The sequence below is a fragment of the Notamacropus eugenii genome, chromosome X, assembly GCF_028372415.1.
Source record: "Notamacropus eugenii isolate mMacEug1 chromosome X, mMacEug1.pri_v2, whole genome shotgun sequence".
NCBI classification, from domain to species: domain Eukaryota; kingdom Metazoa; phylum Chordata; class Mammalia; order Diprotodontia; family Macropodidae; genus Notamacropus; species Notamacropus eugenii.
In genome coordinates, this window is record NC_092879.1 from 95,223,541 (window position 1) to 95,244,748 (window position 21,208).

At 47.8% G+C, this 21,208-nt stretch overlaps 1 protein-coding gene across 3 annotated transcripts in view; it reads right to left on the reverse strand.

The window, feature by feature from the left end:
• Positions 1-21,208, reverse strand: part of PLS3 (plastin 3) — a 93,417-nt gene that overhangs the window by 29,685 nt on the left and 42,524 nt on the right. For 2 of the 3 annotated variants that reach the window (XM_072626436.1, XM_072626435.1), the window contains exons 2-3: positions 8,720-8,779; positions 5,447-5,536 (exon numbers count right to left, since the gene is read on the reverse strand). In XM_072626436.1, the coding sequence (XP_072482537.1) occupies positions 5,447-5,516 (70 nt within the window). In that variant the 5' untranslated portion in view covers positions 5,517-5,536; positions 8,720-8,779. Of the gene's footprint in view, positions 1-5,446; positions 5,537-6,127; positions 6,228-8,719; positions 8,780-21,208 lie in introns of all 3 variants that reach the window. The other variant, XM_072626437.1, reaches the window with a different exon arrangement.

Consider the following 21,208-nt stretch of genomic DNA (forward strand, 5'->3'; position numbering starts at 1 on the left):
TCTCTCCCTTTAGTACCTTTCTGGTGCTCTTGCCCCCTCTACACAATGCTACAAAGAAGGGGGACCTCTGAACATATAAGGCTTGTCACTTACACCTCTGTAGTGTCCAAATGGCAAGGTAAGTATCTAAGTAAGTATCTAATAGGTGGCCTAACAGGGCAAAAAACAAGATCTGGAGTCAGTAAGCTTGGGTTCTGAGTTCTGATTGCCACTGACTAACACCTGCCCTTTGTCCTCAAGATTTCTCTTCTTTAAAATGAAGGTCAGACTAGATGGCCTCTGGAGTCCCTGTCCGTTCTAAAGGGAGGATCTGCCCTAGCAGGATGAAGCCCACAGGAGTGCAGTGAAACAAAGACAGGCCTTGTCTGGGAACTAGAATATGGCCCCTAGGAAAAGAGTAAAGACCATCTTCAGTCAAGTGTCTGCATGGGAAAAAAAACCCACCTTATTCTGATTCTTTTCTCAATTTTCCCACAAGTAACTGAGGCACTGTCACTCCTTCCCAATTCAGAGACCCCCAGCGCCTCCCTAGCAAAGTCCTTGTGGCCATGGCTCTCACTTCTGCATTCACCCAGAGCTGAGCTTTTCTCAACTAACTCCTCCTTTTCTCTCCTAGAAACAGCTGCATTTTTACATCTGCTTTTTGTTTCCAAATACATCTCATTATGCCCTTTATTCAAAGTAATTGTTTAAATGCCAGTTCAGTCCCCAACACCCCACAAGCAATTCTCAAGTAAATAAGCGGAGTCTCCAGCCATGTCCTTGCCTGCCATTCGGAGCCTTAAAAGGAAATTGTGTGTTTTTTCCCTCCCTCCCCTTGCATCCTGTAATTTAAGCTATTTTAAGTACTTGTCTGGAGAAAGCAGGGACAGAACTCCACCAGTTTAGATTCTAAGGGCAGCCTGCCACTGCTCAGGGCCAGGGGGCGCAGGCAGGCCAGGGGAGCCCTAGAGAAAATGGTGGCTTCAGGGAGGAGAGAACAGGAATCGATGAGGAAGTTAGGGGGAGGGGTGCCTGAGAACAACGAAATGCAGAATTACCTCAGGCCTTCCTCACATTTTGGACGGACTGAGCTTGAGAATGCATGATGGGAGAGAGATCAAGTTGACTGAACAGCCTCCACCAGCTCCTGGATTTCCCAGAAGAAGCACAGGGATCACTGGTTTGAAAGATTTGGCCAGACGGTGACTGTGCAGCAGGACAGAGTGTGCCCTCCGTCTGTCCAGTCAGCAAAATGAGCCGAGCCTTCCTTGGGCATGAGGCTTTGGGAAATGCACTGGCTAAATGCCTCCAGATGCTTAGCTGCACCCGAGGTTTCGGCTTTTCACAGTCTCCACCTTGCTCTAACAAACAGAAAGGGCAGCTTCATCCCAGCTGAGGACAGATTAGGGCCTCCTAGCCTGCTGCCTCCCCCCAAACACTAGGTTTGGGTGCAGCTAAAGATCAGGCAAGAGCAGACAAGCAGGGGTTGGGTTTGGTGAACCCTTCCTTCCTCCCCCAAATCCAGACACAAGCCTAGCAGTGAATGGGAGGGGTGACAAAACTACCTCTATGCACATGGCCTTCTAGTACCCTCACCACCTGCCAACTGCCCAAATTATCTGCCAGCTAACTAAGGAGCCTTACTTCCAATCACTTGGCAAGTGACTGGCCTTGGCTAATGAAAGAGTCCTACATAACTCCCGGGTCTGCAGAGATTTTATCTAATGCGAAACAGCACACGCTAGAGACACCAAAGAACCCAAACAGGACAGGGGTCTAGACCTGAGAAGAGCCCCAGGACACACTCCCTGGCATGATCAGACTGCCCGGTATAAACATCTCCCACAAGAAAAAACTTCAGGATTGAGTATGTTGATTGATTTCCATGCAGAGTGATATGGAACAGATTATTAAAGATGAGAAAAGTCAGTGCCAGAAAGTACCTTAAGGACAATCTACTCTCATCCTTTTGTTTTACATGTTGGGGAAACTGAGGCCCAGGTCTCTATTACCAAGTGTTGTCAGACTCAAGTAGAAACTGTACCCCTTAATGATCTTTCTCAGCTAGGTGCTAGTCTGTTTTGGGCTGCCTTTGCTTTACAATATGTTCCCTTCCTTTTTCTGGGAAGGAGATGTGCATTAAGTAGGGAGGGAAAGCTAAGAGATGGCGTAGAGAAGGAGCTGGCCTTCAAGTCCAAAAGTCCTGAGTTCAAGAGGCAAATCTTTAAGACTCTACGCTGCAGACCAGTTGCCCATCTGCATTGGTAGAGCTAAGTTTCCTTAACCAGAGTTCACTATGCTAGTGACATCCTGGGTTCAGCCCAAATAACAAGCAACCTCAGTGGGGCTACTGAGGGACTAAACAAAAGAACCTAAGCTGCCCCCCACCTCAAGGGGGAGGGGGAAAGCTGGCTTTACACTAACTAGGCTGAGAAATCCAGGGCAAACCTTCAGTCCCAAGGAAAACATGATTCCTAGTATAGACAGCCTCCAATGGGGAGACGGGATAATGGCACAAAGTATCACTAGAAAGAAGTGACTGATAGTGTAATAACACTTTGCACGCTGAAATGAAGCTGAATTGAGTTGGAGGCAGAAGGAACTTTCTTTGTCTCCCCTGCCCTGCCCCACCATTTTTGTGTTTGACATTTTTACTGAAGGTTTTGAGTTCCAATTTCTATTCCTCCCTCGTTGGGGTAGGGCCTGGCTGCTCCACAAACTCTGCTCGCTGGCCTAGGAGGCCCTGCTGCGGGTCCCCTGCTGTGGGGCTGGCTGCTGCCGCTGCTCTCGGACCCAGCTCCTTCCCACAGCCCTTTCCTGCCACACTGCTTCCCTGCTGCTACAGCAATTCTGAGGTGGTTTTCTAGTTGTTTGGAAGGGACTTTGGGAGAGTTTCAGAGGGTTCCTTTCTCTCTCTGCCATCTTGGCAGCAGAAGTCCCCCTTCCCCATTTTTCAGGGGAAGAAACTGAGGCCCAGGGTAGTAAAATGACTACAGAAGTAGTAAGGGGTTCAGACTCAGGCCCTGCTGAACATTAGGCCTAAGCAAACTTAACTGACTATATGGATGGTCAATGTCAGGTTCTTGATAAAAACACTTAATTTTTTTTAAAAAAGGACACCCCTGTTAGGTTGGTTAACCAATTGAACATGGCCTATTACTAGAGAGTAAAAACATTTTTTAATCTCGTGTTGAGATTTTTGTTCAGTGCCATACCTGTCCTAGTGGAGAAATGAAGGAAATAGAGGAAAAAAGGTATGATTTTGTTTTCATAAAGGAAAGGAAGAAAAGCCATTTCCCTGTCCCATTCTGCACTTCCCCAGGGACAATTAAAAAAAAAAGATCATCCTGGTCAGGAAAAGAAATTTGAGTTTTAAGAAGGGGTTCCCATCCCCTCTCTGATACACGCCTGCCCACTCTGGAGTTACCACAAGGACTGAGGCTGTGAGCATCTGCTGCAAAGACAGGCCCGAATCAAAGACACCTTTTATAGTGTGCTCCACAAGGCCACAATTCCCAGACAACCTAAAGGCCCAGCTGACAGACCTCACCTGGACTATCCTAGGCTAACTTTTAAGAACATTGAAGCCCCTGCAGTTAAATCAAGTGAAGGTCCCCTGTGTACCATCTCAGGGGCTAGCCTGGCACTAACTAAATTCTGAGGTTGTGAGCATCCATGAAAGACAAGAGGAGACAAGAGATGGCCTGAGGTGAACTGGAAATTGATGACGAGGTCCCAGTAAGAGAGCCATCTGGATGAAAGCCTAGCGTCAGCCATAACTCTTGAGCCACCCAGGATGTCAAGCAACTATTTAGTCCCATTCCCCCATCCCAGATTAACAGACAGAAAGGACCTTAGGGAGTCCAAATCCCTCCAAGGGGAGGGGACCCAGGACCATTCAGTCAACAAGGGCTTCCTAACTACTCACTCTGTACCTTAAGAGAGAGCCCAGTCTCACAGGGTCGGGAACATTGATCCCCTGGCTCAGACTCATTATCTGCTTTATTGACAAAATGGTTCTTTCAAGCCATTCCAAGATGGCTCTTCGCAAGCTCTCACTGAACCTTGGAGTCCCAAAGGTTTTCCTTAAGCCCCCTTTGCCTGGTGTCTCTTAAGGCTGAAGGTGACAGGGAAGGCCCATTTCTGTCCTTGAGGCCTTCATGATGAGGTCTTTTACTGGAAAAAATGAGGATTTCATCCTGGCTCTACCAACTTAAGATCTGCATGACTTTGTCAAAGTCACTTAACTTCAGAGCCTGGGATAGCAATAGCCCCTGCCTCACAGGGCCATTAAGAGCCTCCACTAGCACTTGGCAGACCTGCTGGGATCATTCTCAGCCTTCTGGCCTGAGGTCTGCTTCCTGTGATACAATGCAAAGACTCCCTCCATTCCAGTGGAGGAAGCCCAGAGAGGCCTCTAAGGAGTCTGGGAAAGGAAGAGGTGAGCATTCAGTGCAACCTGGAAACTGTTCTGCTAGCTAAGAGAGTGAGAGAAGGAAAAAGGATAGGCTTACTACCCAGCATTCCTCTGTTCTCTCCTATAGCAATTCAAGACGAGGAGTCTCTTCAGGGAGAAGCCTTTGGCCAAATGGAGTTTCAGACCCTCTTAGATTGGTACCTGCTGCTTAGCTAATCATCTGTCCAGAAAAAAGGCCAGAGATTCCAAAGAAAGAGAAAAGAGCTGGAACGGGCAGTGGACAATCTAGCAGAGCACTACTGGTCTTTCTTTTCGAGGGGATGTCACCGTTACTAAAGACTAGAAGCAGAGACACCAATGCGTTCATGTTTACCCGAATAGCTAGAGGTTTTTGAGATAGTTTTTTAAACACCAGAATTTATATAATGCTTCACAAATACGATCTCATTTAAAATCCACAGCCAAGGGAAAGTTTGCTATGACACTGCTTCAAGGCTGGGGCCTCCCAGCACACAGCGATCGAGACCTGGAGTCAGGAAGACCTGAATTCAACTCCAGCTTCAGACACTTACTAGGTGTGTGACCCTGGGCAAAGAACTGAACCGGTTTGCCTCAGTTTCCTCAACTGTAAGATGTCGATCATAATGGCATCTATCTTGCAGGGTTGTTGTGAGAATCAGCTGAGATAAGTGTAAAGCCCTTGGCACAATTCCTGGCACATAGTAGGTGCTTTATGTCCCTGAGAGGTAGATGCTCTCTCCACTGACCACCTGACTGCCTAAATAAGTCAAAAGGGTCAGACCTGTGCCTTAGCAGGATTAACGTGGAGGCATCGAGGCCACTTAAGAGTCTATTACAGAGCCTAATTCACCCTAGTTCAGACTCTGCAAGCGGAGAGAAGGGGACAAGGCTCAGGAAGACAGTGGGAATGGGGGGGAGGGGTAGGAAGAGTCAATGCCCCCAGACTTGCTCATACAAAACCTTGGTTCCCTCCCTTTGCAGGCCCAGGTGTGTCTCTATTGAACCATATTTCCCAGAATAACTCACCAACTTTGGCAAAGGCCTCCCTTAGTTCTTCAAGCTCATCTTTGGAAATCTGTTGCGTGGGACTAGCCATCTCATCAACTGAGGAAGAATCTGCAGAGAAAGCACAAAGCCCCAAATGTAGTCCTTTGTTGGCTTGGTCTGATTTGGGTTGGGTTTTTTCTTCCTGCAACACTGGAAAGCTGGAAAGGAGTTCTGTCACCACCAGCCTGGGATGGCAGTTTTGTGAGGATTATCATCCCCGGATCCTGAAGCGGCCCTGGTGTCTCCCTCTCACATACCCATGGCAGCCCTGCTCAGTGGCAGCCTATTCTAGAAGGCCTTCACGGAGGCCACCTTGTGAGGGGAGTGTGAGAGGGAGTGTGGCATCATGCAAAGGGAGGAAGACTACAGGAACAAGCTAGCTTCCCTCCACCCTCATGCCAGCCCTGACTGAGATGGGTAATGCTGGGCAAATCTCCTCACCTATAACATGGGGAAAAGCCTTGCACTACGTCAGAGGGAGGAAAGCACTTTGTAACCCTGAAAGTGCTATTTATGAAGCACCTGCTCGGAGCTAAGCATTATGCCAGGGGCTAGAATACAGACAGGACTTAGACCACTCAGTCTTCTGATATCTCTGTCTGTAAGCCAAAGGGAGCAGCGAGGGGTCACAGTGCTGGGCCTGAAGGTGGGAAGACTCACCTGTCTGACTTTAAATCTCGCTTCAGACACTTATAAGCTGTGTGACCCTGGGCAAGTCACTTATGCCTGTTTGCCTCAGTTTCCTCGTCTGTAAAATGAGCTGGAGAAGGAAATGGCAAAACACTCTGATATCTTGGCCAAGAAAATCGCAAATGGGATCACAAAGAGTCAGACACAACTGAGTAACAACAAGCATATGCCGTACCAAACGGTACTTTCTCTGAAGGCAGGGATTCTGTCTTAGCATCTCCTTCCCACAGAGATTGCTGGACTACACCAACCTGCCTCTCAAGTGACCACAGATGAAACATGCTCACTCTCTCTGTCTCTCTGTCTCTCTGACACAGACAGACACACACACACACACACACACACACACACACACACACACACACAGAGTCTGAATCTGATGGCAAAATATTAGCACTTCCATCTTGTGTCTTCACGAGGACAACAATGTCGGTGGGGGAGGAGGGGCCTTTGTGTGTAAAGGGGCCATGGCTCCCCCAGAAATCTATTTTCTGCAAAGGATAAGGCCAGCATTCATTGGCTAAAAATAATAGACAGGACAGAGGTACCCAGCAGTGCAAGGAAGTAGAGATGAGCACTAGGCCCTAATCCTTATGCCAGTGACTCATACAGTATGATCTCATTTGTTCCAGAGCCGTATTCAATTGTTCACCTTCAAAATATTCCCTTTCTAATAGCAAACTGCCAGCTCTCGATGGCTTACTAATGGAGGTGGGGTGGGGAAAGGGGTGACAAGAGACAAGTCATTGCTCATTGGCTTTGGAATGCAGTGAGAAGCCTCCCAGCCTCCTTCTCCCCCACCCCCACACTCAGCTCCTTCCTTTGAAGCCCCACTATGTCCAAATTGGACCCTATTCTTGGCATACTCCCTGGCTAGAAGGAGAAGGGGTTCTGTGATACCAGAGATAAGCCTGAAATGGAAACCTGGTCTTTAGACAATTGGGCTAATTTAAGTCAAGTCAACAAGGATTCCTGAGTGCCAACATAGGTGCCAGGCTCTATGCTAAGTGCTGGGGATACACAGACAGACCTCCTTTCAGCAGGTTCCCAGTCTAAAGGGGAAGACAGTACACAAACAACCCTGTGCAAACCAGGTTTGTTCAACTGAAACACAAAAGAAAGAGCTGGAATTTGAGAGTCCCAGGAGCCCTGTTGGTGACTCCCTGAATGACCCTGGGCAAGCCCCTTTGCCACTTTGGACCGTGGTTTCTGAAGCTGTAAAATTCAAGGGGCAGATGGCCTAGATCAGCTCTGTGGACCCTGGACTGGCAGGGCCAGTCCCAGATGAAAATGTTTGACAAAATAAAAATGACACACAACCTGGATAATGTGATTGGGGGGTGGGGGGGAGTCCAAAGTCAATATCTCCCCCCATGAAGTCTATGGGCCTATGACCAAAAGGCCCTGAGAAGTAACCAGGCAGTGACACCAGCTGGATGGTCCTACATGGGGTGGGGGGCCCCGCCTCTCCATCCAGTCTGGCCCTACCCTCCACTCTGCCACAAAGCAGGCTCTGAGGTTGTGAAGGACTGGCTTGAAGGTTTTACTCCTTTTTCTCCTCTGAGGAGTAGAAGTTGCCTGGAGATCCTCAGTGGAAGGTACTGGGTATGCTGTAGACTCTTGCCTACATCTGAAAATGACATTAGCATTCCAAACACCTTCAGGAGTGGGACAACTAGGAAATGGAGGAGGTTCTCAGGCATGTCACCTAACCCATCACTTGGCTGAAATTTGCGTTGACAGTAAGTCAACATTGAGACAACAAATATTTTAAAAGTGTTGGGTTGGAGCCCCACAATGAGGAGGGGCCCAGTGCCCCCTGGGACAATGTCTTCCCCAAGACAGATGGCAATCCTCTCCCCCCCCACCTTCAGAGACTCCCTAACTTCCCATAATCACCAGGGGCCATCATCACACCATGGACTAGAATTAGACTAAGAGAGGACTGTCCCTCACCCCACAACTACAAAGGGCACCTTGTTCTCTGCCACTCTGGATAACTGGGCCTGGAACACACAGGTACTCTGGGGATTCTGGACCTGTAAGAAGCCCCCCGATGAGGCACACATGGAATTGGCTGGGCTATAATGGAGGCCCTATCCCTTGAGGCCCCATGTCAGTCAGTCAGTCAGTCAGCGCTGATGCATGAAGTGATTGCTGATTTGAGGTGATGTCTACTAAGTACTAGGGCTCCAAAGAAAAAGCCAGGAACGCCCTCCCTTCAAGGGGCTCCAGGAGGCTCAGAAAAGGGCATTTCCCTCCATGAAGCCTTAGAGAAAGGACAGCCCACAACCAGAGAGGCCTCACAGCTAGTTAAACAATGGCAGGGCCACACACACAGAAGATGAAACTGTTGTTAGTTATGAGTGAACAGGCCTCAAAGCCTGCCTCGAATATTAAAAATAAGAACCATGTGACCACATACATCACACGCAGCTCTGGTCTTCCATTTGGAAGGGCCTATGATACTGTGAGAGTTGACCTCTCTGGGCCTCAGCTACTAAAATCCAGATCAGAAAGATGCCAACCCCATGGTTCTTGACTCTTTGCAAAAGCACTTACCTTTTTGCTCCAGAAGCAGAAGAACACCAGGTGGGTGAGCCTTCAGGGTGATCCCAAGACCTAAAAGGCAAAGAAAGAGAATCACTCTGAGGGAGGGTCCAACTATACAGCACAGGCCAGGAAGCCTTTCTGACTTCAGGAACCACAGGATGGGCCTGGCTGCCACTGCTGCTGTGGGGGTGCAGGGGTGGTGCACAGTAGGCCCTTCCTTCTCCCCAGTCACAGTGGCAGGAGGGGGCACTCACTGCTCAGCCTGCATTAAATGACTGTTAGAATTCTTCCAACCAAACTAGGAACCACGTTTATATCTCCAAATGCCCAGAATTGCTATGGAGAGAAACACTATACAAGTTGTTGGGGTTTTTTTCCCCCACAAATACCCAAACCCAAAATCCCCTTTGCTCTTGCTGTAACACTTAGGATTCCTACTGGACTCCACCTTTTCTGACAAAGCCCTGATGATCACAGGTGAGCAGATCACAGGTGAGCAGATCACAGGTGAGCAGGGTTTGTGATCAGAGGGCTGCCAGGAGTCACTCGAGGTCATGCAGAATGCTGGTAACTGCTCATATGGGGAGTTGAACCCAGACCTTTCAAATCCCAAGCCCCATTCCGAAATAAGAATCTTAGCTGAGATTGATGCAGTATAGTAGTTTACAAACACTCTGATTGTGATAACTGTCTCCCAGTGGATGTTATCCCTATTATTCAGGTGACAAAGGCAGTCTGGAGTAGCAAAGAGAGAGTGCTGGCCTGAGAGGTAGGAAGACCTGGGTTCAAATCCTGCCTCAGACACTTGCAAGCTATGTGATCCTGGGCAAGAAAGAAGAAAGGATCTCCCAACAATCCTGGGAAGTAGGTGCTATTATTATCCCCATTTTACAGTTGAGGAAACTGAGGCAGAGATTAAGTGACTTGCCCAGAGTCACACTGCTAAGAAGTATCTGATGCTGGATTTTAACTCAGGTCTCCCTGACTCCAGACTCAGCGCTCTATCCGCTGCACCACCTAGTTGCCTCCAGCTAGGCAAGTCATCCAACCTCTGTGGGATTCAGTTTTCTCATATGTAAAACAAAGGGGTTGCATTCAATGGTCTCTAAGAGCCCTTCCAGCTCTCATCTATGAACCTCTGATCTTATGCCTTGTCCAGTTGTCCCACAATTAGTAATGTCTGAGGTAGGATTCAAACCTGAGCCTACCCGAATTCTAAGTCCAGTGTTCTTCCCACCTTACCAAGAGACAGGGCAATGATGGGATACACAGCAGAGCACAAAGCGTAGACAATACACGGACAAGCTCAGCAAGTGAGGCCCAAGGCTGAAGGCCCAGACAAGAATGGTACTTGTGGCAGGGCCAGGATTTGAACCCAAAGCCTCTGACTACAAATCCAGCCTTCTCTCCACCAAACTGTGCAGAAGACCTGCCTTCCAATCCTTCTACAAACTGTGCGCACCTGTGACCATCTTAGATTCCTCTCTGTAAAATGGGTGTGCAATATTAATGATCACATTTACTTCTCAGCATGGTTGGTCAGAAAGAGGTGAAGAAAAAGGTGTCCCCATGGTCCAACCCACCTCCCAGGACTGACCCAAGGGACAGGTGAAAGACTGGGAAGAAGCACCAAAAACCCAAACTGCAGGGAGACACATGGCGGGGAAGGCAAATGGCAGCGAGAGATTGCCCTTCTGAGCTTGATGCCCTTCTCTGGGTCTCAGTTTCCTCATCTGTCAGATCAGGGGCTTGGGCTCAAAGGCTTCAGATTCTTTCCAGCTGTGACTCTACGATCCATCCCAGGGATGTAAAAGTCATCTGACATGGGGGAAGAAGACAGACCAAGAACCCTGCTACACCAAGCATGTTGAGCATTCTGATCCTATATAGATGGTTCAAGACACACACAGCACCTTCCTCCTCTCTATGTACAAAAGCAAGAGGAGAGGGGAATGGAGAAAAAACAAGTGAGAAAAAAGTCTCCTTCCCAGATGACATACAGACAGGGGAAGGAAAAAGACATCCAAATAAGAAAGGAGTCCCAAAGCAAACAGAAAGTGTGTTTGTTTACTTTTCAGGAAAGGATATGGTGGAAAAGTGGGCACAACTTCAGGGCGTCACCCAGGAAGAATGGTTTGGCTATGAAGTCATCCCTAATGACAGGGGTTGACTTGGCTAACAATACAGCAATTAAGAAACCACTGGCAGGCTGGCTGGCCTTCATACACCCTGAGCACAAATCCCTCCTGAGAAAGATACGCCTCCCTACCCTCCCTGAAACCATGCCTCAAATTGTGGAACACTGGTTTTGGAAAGGTTTGGCTTGGGAAACTTTGTCTTGTTGTTGGCCAGGCTGGCAGGGGGTCTGGGCGGGGAGCGAGGGCAGAAGGGAGGAGGAAGGACCTGACCATTATGATATGCCCACTTGAATAATCAGTTTCCCATTTGGTCAGGGAGTAAAATCATAGATTTGGAGCTGTAAGTGCCCTCAGAGTCCTTCATTTTGCATGAGGAAACTGAGGCCCTAAAAGGGATTTGCCCAAGGTCACACCATTATATAAATGACAGAGCCTGGATTTGAATGTGCCTCCTCTGACTCCAAATCTGGCACACTCTAGATGCTCAGAAGTTCAGTAAGAGACTCAAAGCTGGAAGAGATCTTGAAGGTCTGTCCAATCCCCCAATTTTACAGAGTAGGAGAATGAGGCCCAGATATAGGGAAGTGACTAGCCTAAGGTCAAACTTGGAAAATAAAAAATTGACTCCAGTTCTTTGTTTCTATTTGGGGAAAACAACCACAAGACAAGAGGCAGGGTGTTATGGGCAGATGGCAATGGGGGCTCATTCCAGACCCTGGGCTGGTATAACCCATATCATCAACTGGGCTGTTGACAATGAATGCTGTTAGGAAAAACATGTCTTGGGCCTCTCTTGCCAAGACTTCTCACCCCATAGAAGTCACAAAGGTGTCCAAAAGGTTGACAGCCTCTCCCAGGGCAGAAGACAATTCAGGACATTTCCACTGTCCACTCCAGACAGTCAAGAACAGTATTTGTGAAGGGCGGCTGCTAACTGGGTCAGATAGGGATGCCAATGAGCTGAAGCTCCACACCCCCCCACCCCCATCAACCTCCTAGCCAGATTTCCAACTGTTTAAGTGTCTCCATGTGGACGTTCATCTCAAACTCTATGTCGAAAAGGCAGTGGGAAGAATTCAGAATTTGAAGTTTAGGGTCGAGCTTCTGGTCATTTTCCCTCTCTGGTCTAAAGGTCACCCTCAGGAAAATGAGTGAGCTGGACTAAGTGGCTTTGGAGGTCCTGCAAGCTCTAAATCTATGACCCAATTTGGGACCATGGTCTTGGTTTCCCCCTCTACAACACGAGTGGACTGGACAAGATAGCTGCCCGAGATCCGCTTTCAACTCTCAGGTTCTGCGATTGTGCTTTCTAGGAAACCACTCCAGTTCAAAACCTATGGCTAAAGCTACATAATAAACTGGGCCTTGTGCCATTATTCTGTACCTTCTCTAATCCACTTTTCACACAGCTGCCCAGGTCATTTTCCTAGATCCTCCCAATGCTTCAATGGCTCCCCATGGCTTCCTGAATTAAGTCTTAACTCTTGATCCTGGACTTCAAGGTGTTCCACAGTGTGGCTGCAATCCAATCTGGATTTCCTACTACTCCCCTACATTCCAGCCAAACAAAGGTCATCTCCACTTCTCATTCTCCTCTTGCCCTTTCCTGTCTCAGTGCCTTTGCTCCTCTTGCCCAACTCTATGACTCTGCTCATGTCATTACCCAGGACTGAAATGGGCAGCCCACCTACCCACTCCACCCGTCAAAGTCCCTCCTTTCTTTTAAGTCTACTTTCAGGGGCTCTCTTCTCTATGAAGCCTTCCCTGATTCCCCTAGGCAAATGTCACCCCCCTCCCTTTAATGTTGTGATATCACTTGCACCCATCCCCAGTAGGTCCTATGTTGTTTCTATTTTGGTATCCCCAGTTTCCAACACACAGTCTAGCATACAACAAGTGTTTGTTGAAAGCACAGAAACACAGGCTTCAGAAAAGAAAAGTCTGAAAGAGTTTAGATTCATTTAAGTCTTGTTCTAATGTAATCTTCACTGAAAGAAGTGAGAGCTCAAGAGGCATAATGAGACTAAGACCAGCCAGCAGGGATGTTAATAACAAAATAATGCCTCCTGCACCATCGTTAGTACTGCTTAATTCTACCTCTTCAAGTACTAAGGATCACCAAGAACCTTCCCCCACTAGATCACTGCTAACAAAACTGAGAGGAAATGGAAATCTAATCTTGGTGATTCACACAAACTTTGGGGAGGCTGGTTTGAGAGTCATGGGGCCTCCATTCAAACCCTGCTTCTGCCACCACCCACAACATAAGACCTTGAGCTTTGGTTTCCTCATTTCTAACATGAGGAATGAATGAAAAGGCATTTATTAAGCACATACTCTGTGCCAATTATTGTGCTATGAAAACTGAGGCAGATTCTGTTCTCAAGGAGCTCTCTCATTCCAATTGGGGGAGACAACACATGGGAGGGGGACATGAGATGATCTCCACAGGCCCAGCACTAAATATGTGATTTTAGGATTCCTCAAGAAGGAAATCATCTTGGCAGGAAACCCAATGGAACCTTGAGAATGGCTGCTCTTAGAGTTCCTCCTGACTATTCACTTCCAGTGATTTGTGGGCCTAGAAATCAGAGGAAAAGAACAAGGCCCCAGATGCCACTGTGTGCAATACGGGCTTCTTTTTTCAGGAAGGTGTCAGCAAAAGAGAAAGCAGAAAACAGGGTGGTGCAAACCCACAATTCTCCTTCCTCCTCCCTCTTCAGGATCCAAGATGGTGTGGAACTTTCCCTGGGCCAGGAGTTATTCACAGGGGGATGGCATCTGACTCAGTGGTGGTTTTGCATCCACAGCTTCTGTATAATGGTGTCATCTCTAGCAGCAGTGAGCCAAAGCTGCCCTTTACCCCGTGCTCTTCTCTGCTTTATTTCCATTTACTTGAAGGTCATGCCAGGTTAAAGAAAGTTTGACAAGAGATCCAGCTAAGGAAAGTCATTCTACCCGATTGATGTTAAGGACAAAACCAGAAGGAGAATAAACAGACAAAACTAATGGAAAAGCTGTGGAAATTGCACCATAACAAACTGTTTTCACCATCAAAGCTGACAGAACCACCACATTCACCCATCACATGGCCCCAGAGAGAACAAATGGGAAAAGCAGCTGGACTGGACCAGGGCACATGGAGGAGACCCAAGTTGAAGGAGACAGGGCTGTGAGAGCAAGAGGCAAGGTAGCTGAAGAAGGCAATGAAACCAACATCATGTCCTTGTTCTTGTCATTGAGTCTTCTCCAGTTGTGGCCAACTCTCTGTAACCCTACTGGGGGTTTCCTTGGCACAGATACTGGAGGGCTTTGCCATTTCCTTCTCCAACTCATTTTTACAGATGAGGAAACTGAGGCCAACAAGGTGAAGTGACTTGCCCAGGGTCACTCAGCTAGAAAGTGTCTGAGGCCAGATTTGAACTCAGGAAGATGACTCCAAGCCCAACAGTCTATCCACCAGGTTACCAGGGGGACTGCAGAAACATCAGCAACTTCCACATTGTATTACATGCCAAGTCTACAAAATCTTTATGGATCACAGGCATCTTCAATGAGTTGAGAACGTTAGGAAGGACTGAGCAATATATGTGACAGATCATATCTTTACCTGCCATGCTTACTGCTTATTGGTACTAATCAGTAGAATAAACTGCTGCCTTCCAGGTCCTTTTTACAACACAGTGACGTGGTTTCCCAAGATTCCTTCAAAGACCTAACACAAATAACCCCCTTCAAGGACAAAAGAGCAGGAGACACGTGCCCAGCAAAGGGGCTCACTCACGCTGAGCAGAGGACAGTGAAGTTCTCCAGATGCAACTTCATGTAAGTATGTGGATATATATGCAGATGACATTATGCTCTTAGGAGAGGCTCCCAGAAGACATTCATAACCATTCAGAAGGGATTGGCTTAATGACTAAACAGACTTTTGGCCCGACCACTCTGGACACAGAAAAGGGAAGAAAAATGGCCACCATCCAGATTTCCACATCCATTTGGACACCGTATAGAATCTGTGCAGTAGTACACATCTTGGAACAGAGAGTACCAAGATAAAAACCAGTGGGCCCAGAATGGAACAGGAGAGGGGAGCAGGCTGGGAAATTGCAAGGCTCTCTTACTGACCCCAAGCTCCCAAGAAACAAAGGCCCATCTTTTTAACACTAAGCTTCTACCAATGTTATCCAGCAGCAAGACTGAGAAGACAATGATCTCCTAAGGATTCAAAATGATTATCACAGTAAAGGGAGTCACCAAAGAAGTATATGAAAGGGAGAGAACATGGCAGGAGGTGAAGGACGGACAGCCAGAATGCTCTCATGTCAGGAGAAATTGAGAAAGGCCTCTAGCACACTGGGAGGAGACCCTGTGCCAGAGCCATGCAGGATCTACAATGTCACACGTCTATTTGAGTATGTGCTGTGTGATCCTGGCCCACAGATTGTCTGAGCTGGAATGGACCTCAGATGTCATTTAATCCCTCATTCTAGTTTTACAGAGGAAGAGACCAAGGTTCAGAGTAGTTATATGACTTGCCCAAAAGTCAGACAATAAGTACAAGATGCAGGAAGGCCCCCAATTCAGGTCGTGTGATTCCATATTCAGCAATCTTTCCACCACACTGAGATGTTTCCCTACCTAGAACTAAGTAAGAGTCTCCTCTATAACAGGCCTGAAAAGTGCAGCCCAATGGGAGGCCCATTCCACATTGGGACAGCTCTCTCTTACAGAAGTTCTGCCCATTGCTTCCGACTCTATCCTCTGGGGTCAAACACTGGGCCTCAGTTCCTGACTTCCAAATGAAAGAATGGAACTAGATGATCTCAGGAAGCCCTGACTTCAAATCCAGTCTCAGACAGTACTGGCCATGCGGTCCTGGGCAAGTCACTTCACCTCAGTCTGCCTCGATTTTCTCATATGCAAAATGGGGATAATAAGAGTACATCCTTCATAGGGCTGTTGTGAGGATAAAATGAGCGCCATCAATACCAGCCATTCATATGACTATGGACTCCCTGGTCCCTGCTATGGCCCCTCCCACTAACCATACAAGGGTTCAGGAGCCTCACAAGCCTGGGAGAGCCTCCTTCATTAACCAATCAGCAAGCAGGGCAGGGCCCGCTGGGTGCCAGACACTGGGCACACAAACAAGCCTTCTCCTAGGGCATTTAGCTTACGTTCTAGTGGGGAAATAAACAGGATCTATGGAATTATATAGAGAAGAAATAGGAAGAAAATACCTACAAACATAGACATGGGTGGGACATGGTGGGAGCACAGGGGTGATGCTAGAACTGCATCTTGAAGGAAGAGGTGGAGGTGAGGGAGTACATCCCACGTATGGAGTGCAAAGGCATGGGGACAGAAGGTAAGGGAACAGAGGAAGCAATTCAGCCAGACTGCAAAGTACAGAGGAGGACAATGTCCAACAGCATTGGCAAGAGACGTTAGGGCCTGAAAAATCCAACCAAGATGCTGAAGTTTAATCACAAAGGCAACAGGGGGCCAGTAGATTTGATTAAGACGGTGAAACTGTCAGACCTGTGAGGAAAAGTCCTTTGGCAGCTTATGGAGAATCGACTGGAGTAAGGAGAACAAACAGGAGGCCGCTGCAATGATCTACGCGATGAGAACCCGAGCTGAGGTAGGAGCTGTGTGAGAGGAGAGAAGGGGATGCTGGGAGACATGATGCTCCGAGCTTGGTGACTGACGAGCTATGAGGGGAGGGGTGAAGGATGATGCAAGGAGTGTCACCTGGGGAGCCATGAAGAAATAGGGATGACTGGGAGAGGGGTGGGTGGGAGAGAAGTTGTTCAGTTTGGGGAATGAGGCATTGGCCAAATTTCTGGGACACCCAGCTTGAAATGACTAACGGATGACTGGGGACATGGGGACAAAAACTTAAGGGAGAGACTGAGACTGGCTATGTAAATCTATGAAGAATCTGCAGAGAGATTCTCATGAACCCATGGGATCTGATGAGGTCACCAAGAGAAGGAAGAGAACAGAGCCTTGGGGCACACCCACATTACTGGGCAGGACCTGGATGAAGATCCAGCAAAGGCACCTGAGAAGTAGTCAGACAGGTAAGAGGAGAACCAGGAGAGCTGTGAAATCCCAGAGAAGAGAGCTCTTTGGAGAGGGCTGACAAGTAAGTGGGAGAAAAGGAAATGAAGGAAGCTACTGTCAACGACCTTCTCAAGGAGTTTGACCACAAAAGGAAGGAGACACATGGGGACTGTTCAGCAGGGAAAGGGAGCAATAAAGGGGACTGCCTTACCACAGTTAAGCTGGACACCATGACTTTGGAATGGACTTGGTCTGTGTGGTGCCTATCAGCTCTGTCCAGCAGGGGTCAAAATAATCCAGGTGTGAGCTGGTACTGTTGAGGTCTCCACATCGGAGGTTGTCAAACATGGGGCCCCAACCAGATTGAGATGAAACTGGGAAATATTTAACAAAATAAATGAAAATACAATAGACAATGTTAAAATATGCACGGCCCCTATTCTATTTGGGCTTGATCCCCCTGCTCTACAACCACCACCTAATGCCTCACCTGAACTTTCTATGAATATCATTGTCACTCTGTGTCAATCAGCATCCACTGGCAATTCTCTGAGGTTTCCATAGCATTGGATTATAGCATCGGAGCTAGAACAGACTTTAGAGACCACTGAGTCCAAACAACAGATCAGGAAACTGAGGCCCAAGGAGGTGAGGTGACTGGAACAAGAAGCGTTGGAGGAAGTATTTGAATTCATATCATTTACTCCAAGTCTAGACAATTGTCTACACAATGCCTGACACTTAGCTGGAGATTTGCTCATCTGCATTTCTGGAGTTTCTACCCTGGGGGTTCCCACATGTTGCCCTCTCCTTTACCCCGCCAAAAACTTTGCCAAGAGATCTACCAATGGAAAGAAATCATTAAAAAGCATACTCAGAATAGAAAAGCAACCTATTAAGGCCAGAACTAGGGTCCCGCATTCCTCACTGAGGAAAGGACTGGAAGAAAATCTTTTATCTACTTTCCTTAGCTCTCCTTGCTCCAGACTTGCAAGATACTCAAAATGCTCTTAGAGCTAGCTGTGGAGATCAATAAAGGGGACTCCCTCCTCTTTATTGATCTCAGCTCCAAGTCAAATTAAATCTACTGTTCATAACTAAACCAGGGCCTGGATGGATGGATGGATTGATGGATGGATGGATGGATGGATGGATGGATGGATGGATGGATGGATGCCCTACCAGCCCATTGGCACAGCGGAAGGCAGTTAATATAGGCTTAAAGAACTGAACTTATCAAGGGTAATGCTTTTTAAGATGAAATACATGTCATCTCTAAGCCAAAGTGCATGATTTTTAGAAAGATGAATTAACTCTCCAACCTCCTAAGATACACAATGAGCTTAACAGACATTCTCTCACATAAGCTTCACAACAGTTTTGTGAGGTAGGTGCTTCTCCTCCGCTGATCGCGCATGAAATGGGGTCACTCCAGTACTAACTGTCAGGGGTGAGATCTGCCTCCAAGCCCACATCAGACCACCAGCTCAGACACTTGATGAGCCTGTTTTCTCCCCTGGACAGCAAGAGCTGGGATGTACTTTATTCCTGTAGCAAATCTTGGAAATCCTACATTTTAAGGAAAAGTTCCCTGGCCTCTTTCTTCCTAAGCACTAAACAAAGATGATGCAATTGGCAATTCTGATTGCCATTTAGAAAACACCTTTCCAAATAGTGTTCAAAACTGGGTCAGAAGGAAGAAACTATTAAGCTATCAATTAGAGAAGCACTTCCTACCTGTTTCCTGGGAGTCCTATAGAGTTATGGTTTTACCATAAGAACCAATTCCATTCCACAGCATCCTCTCCTCTCTAATTCCTTGCCCGTTACCAAATCATATCTTGTCAAACCCCAACTCTGGATCGCTTCCACCACCTACCTTCTTCACTCCTATTTATGGCATCCTGAATGAAATGGGAGAAAATCACCTAAACATGTGCCGAGGAGGGTCACTACCCTATCTGAGACCACTACCTTATTTTAACTCACTGCAGCAAGGCAATCAATTTGATTCCTCCCACTTATCCTACTCTTACTTCTTACTTATCCCACTCACCTCAAACCCTCCATGGCTCCTCCTCCCCCACCCTCTCAGCTGAGAATTTCCTCTTCTGTCCTCCTCCCTCTTCTCTCAGATGTCTTCTAGATGTCACTCTCTCCTCCTTTACTCTGTTCTCAGATGGAAAGATAACCCTACCCCTTGCCAAGGCCAACTCCTCTGCATTTACTGGGATCCTATCCCCTCTAGTTTTCTCCAGCAGCCTGTCCCCACAGTCATCCCCATGTCCTCCTTTTTAATTTCTTCCTCTCCAATGGCTCTTTCTTACCTGGCTATCTGCAAACAGGCCCAAGTCCCCCTCACCCTCAAAAAACCCCTCACTTGACCTGTGCATTCTGGCTACCTAGCATCCTAAACTCTTCTCCCTAGACTGGCTCCTTCCTCTGATCACTCTGCAATCTGACTCCTGAACCTCATCATACAGCTGGAACTGCTCTCTCCAAAGTGACCAGTGACCTGGCAATGGGAAAGTCTGATGGCCCTTTGCCCAACCTTGACCTCTCTGCTGCCACTCTGGACCCTTGTCCACCTTCTCCTCCTTCGTTCTTTCCTAAGTCATGGCGCTCCTTGTCAGTCTCCTGGGTTGATGCTTCGGCTGTGCCCTGCCCCTTAACTGTGGGAGCTCCTCAAAGTCCTGCCCTGGGCCCCCTTCACTTTTCACTCAGTCCTTTCTCCATGATCTCATCCACTCCCACAGCTTTTCCATCCAGCCCTAATCTCTTTCCTGACCTCACCTGTCTTTTGGACATCTCAAAGTAGATGTATTTTAAGCATCTCAAATGCATCATGTCCAGAACTGAGCTCACCCCGCCCCCTCCAAATGCTGGCCCTTTTCCTACCTTCCCTATTCCCATCCTCTCCGTCACCTGAGGTCACACCCCGGGAGTCATCCTGGACTCCTCACGTTCCATACCCAGTGGCTTGACTGCTTTCAGGGATCCTGTTTGTGGAGGAAGTGAGGAGGGAGAGGCTAAAGCTGGGGTAGTAATTCAGAAGTACTTCATGCCCCAACAAGTTGTATGAATAACACAAAACAGAAAACTGTTTTTAAAAGATGGTATGAAAGTTCAGAGGAGAGAGATCATTTCCTCTTACCCCATGGAATACTGACTGCCATAGTTCCAGCTCTGCCATCCCTACCCCTAATGCTCACGGGGAGCCCCCATAGCCTCAGTCAGCTGCCAAACCATGCTATTTCTGACTTCCCTCTGGCTCCCCACTCACTATCACACAACTACCACCTTAGCTCATCAAGGCCTTACTGAAAAGATTCTAATAGCTGCCTAATTGGTCTCACTGCCTCCAGTCTCTCCTCACTCCAATTCATCCTCCACACTCCAAAGTGATTTCCCCAAAGTACAAGGCTGAATTCCCCCCCCCCCTTTCCAGGGGCTCCCTCTGACCTCCAGGATCAAATATAAAGTCTTTCCTTTATAGGCATTCAAAGACACTGGAGTGATTTTCCATTTCCTTCTCCAGCTCATTTTACAGATGAGGTGACTGAGGCAAACGGAGAAATGACTTGCTCAGGGTCACAAAGCTAGTAAATATCTCTGGCTAAATTTGAACTCAGGTCTTCCTGACTCCCAGCTCGGTGCTCATGTACTGCAGTGCCACGTAGCTGCCCTACTTCTGCCTTAGCTCAAATCCCCCCTTCTTTTAGAGGTCTTTCCTGGTCTGTCCTCGTCATTCCCCCAACTTCCCCTCTGAGATAAACTCTCATCTATTTATCTGGCTACTTACATGTTATATCCCCCCACTTAAAGGCACTAACTGTTTGCCTTTCTGGGTATCCCCTGTACTCTCATCACAGAGCCCCCACACAGTAAGCACTTAATCTGTGCGTAATCCATTCATTGAGTAGATATACTACTTCATAGAGAGCTACATTTCTGGAAATCGTGGGAGGAGGAGGAGAGCAGGGACCTTGGAAGCCATCGAGTCTGACACACAGGAAGGGACTGAATAGCCTAGTTTCCCCTGAACCATACATATTGCCTGGGGGGGGGGTGGCGGGGGGGGGGGGGGGGGTGCAAGGGGATTGTCCTTGTCTTACTGAAAACTCACTGAACTGAAGCTAGAGTAACCTACTGCACTAAACAGTATCAAACTCCCATTTCCCAATCCCTCATTTTTCACCTTCACACGGGAGGGTGTTTCTATTCTCCTCCTCCAAAAACTTACCATAGGAAGGGCTGAATGAAGCCAAGAGCCAGCAGCATCCCAGAG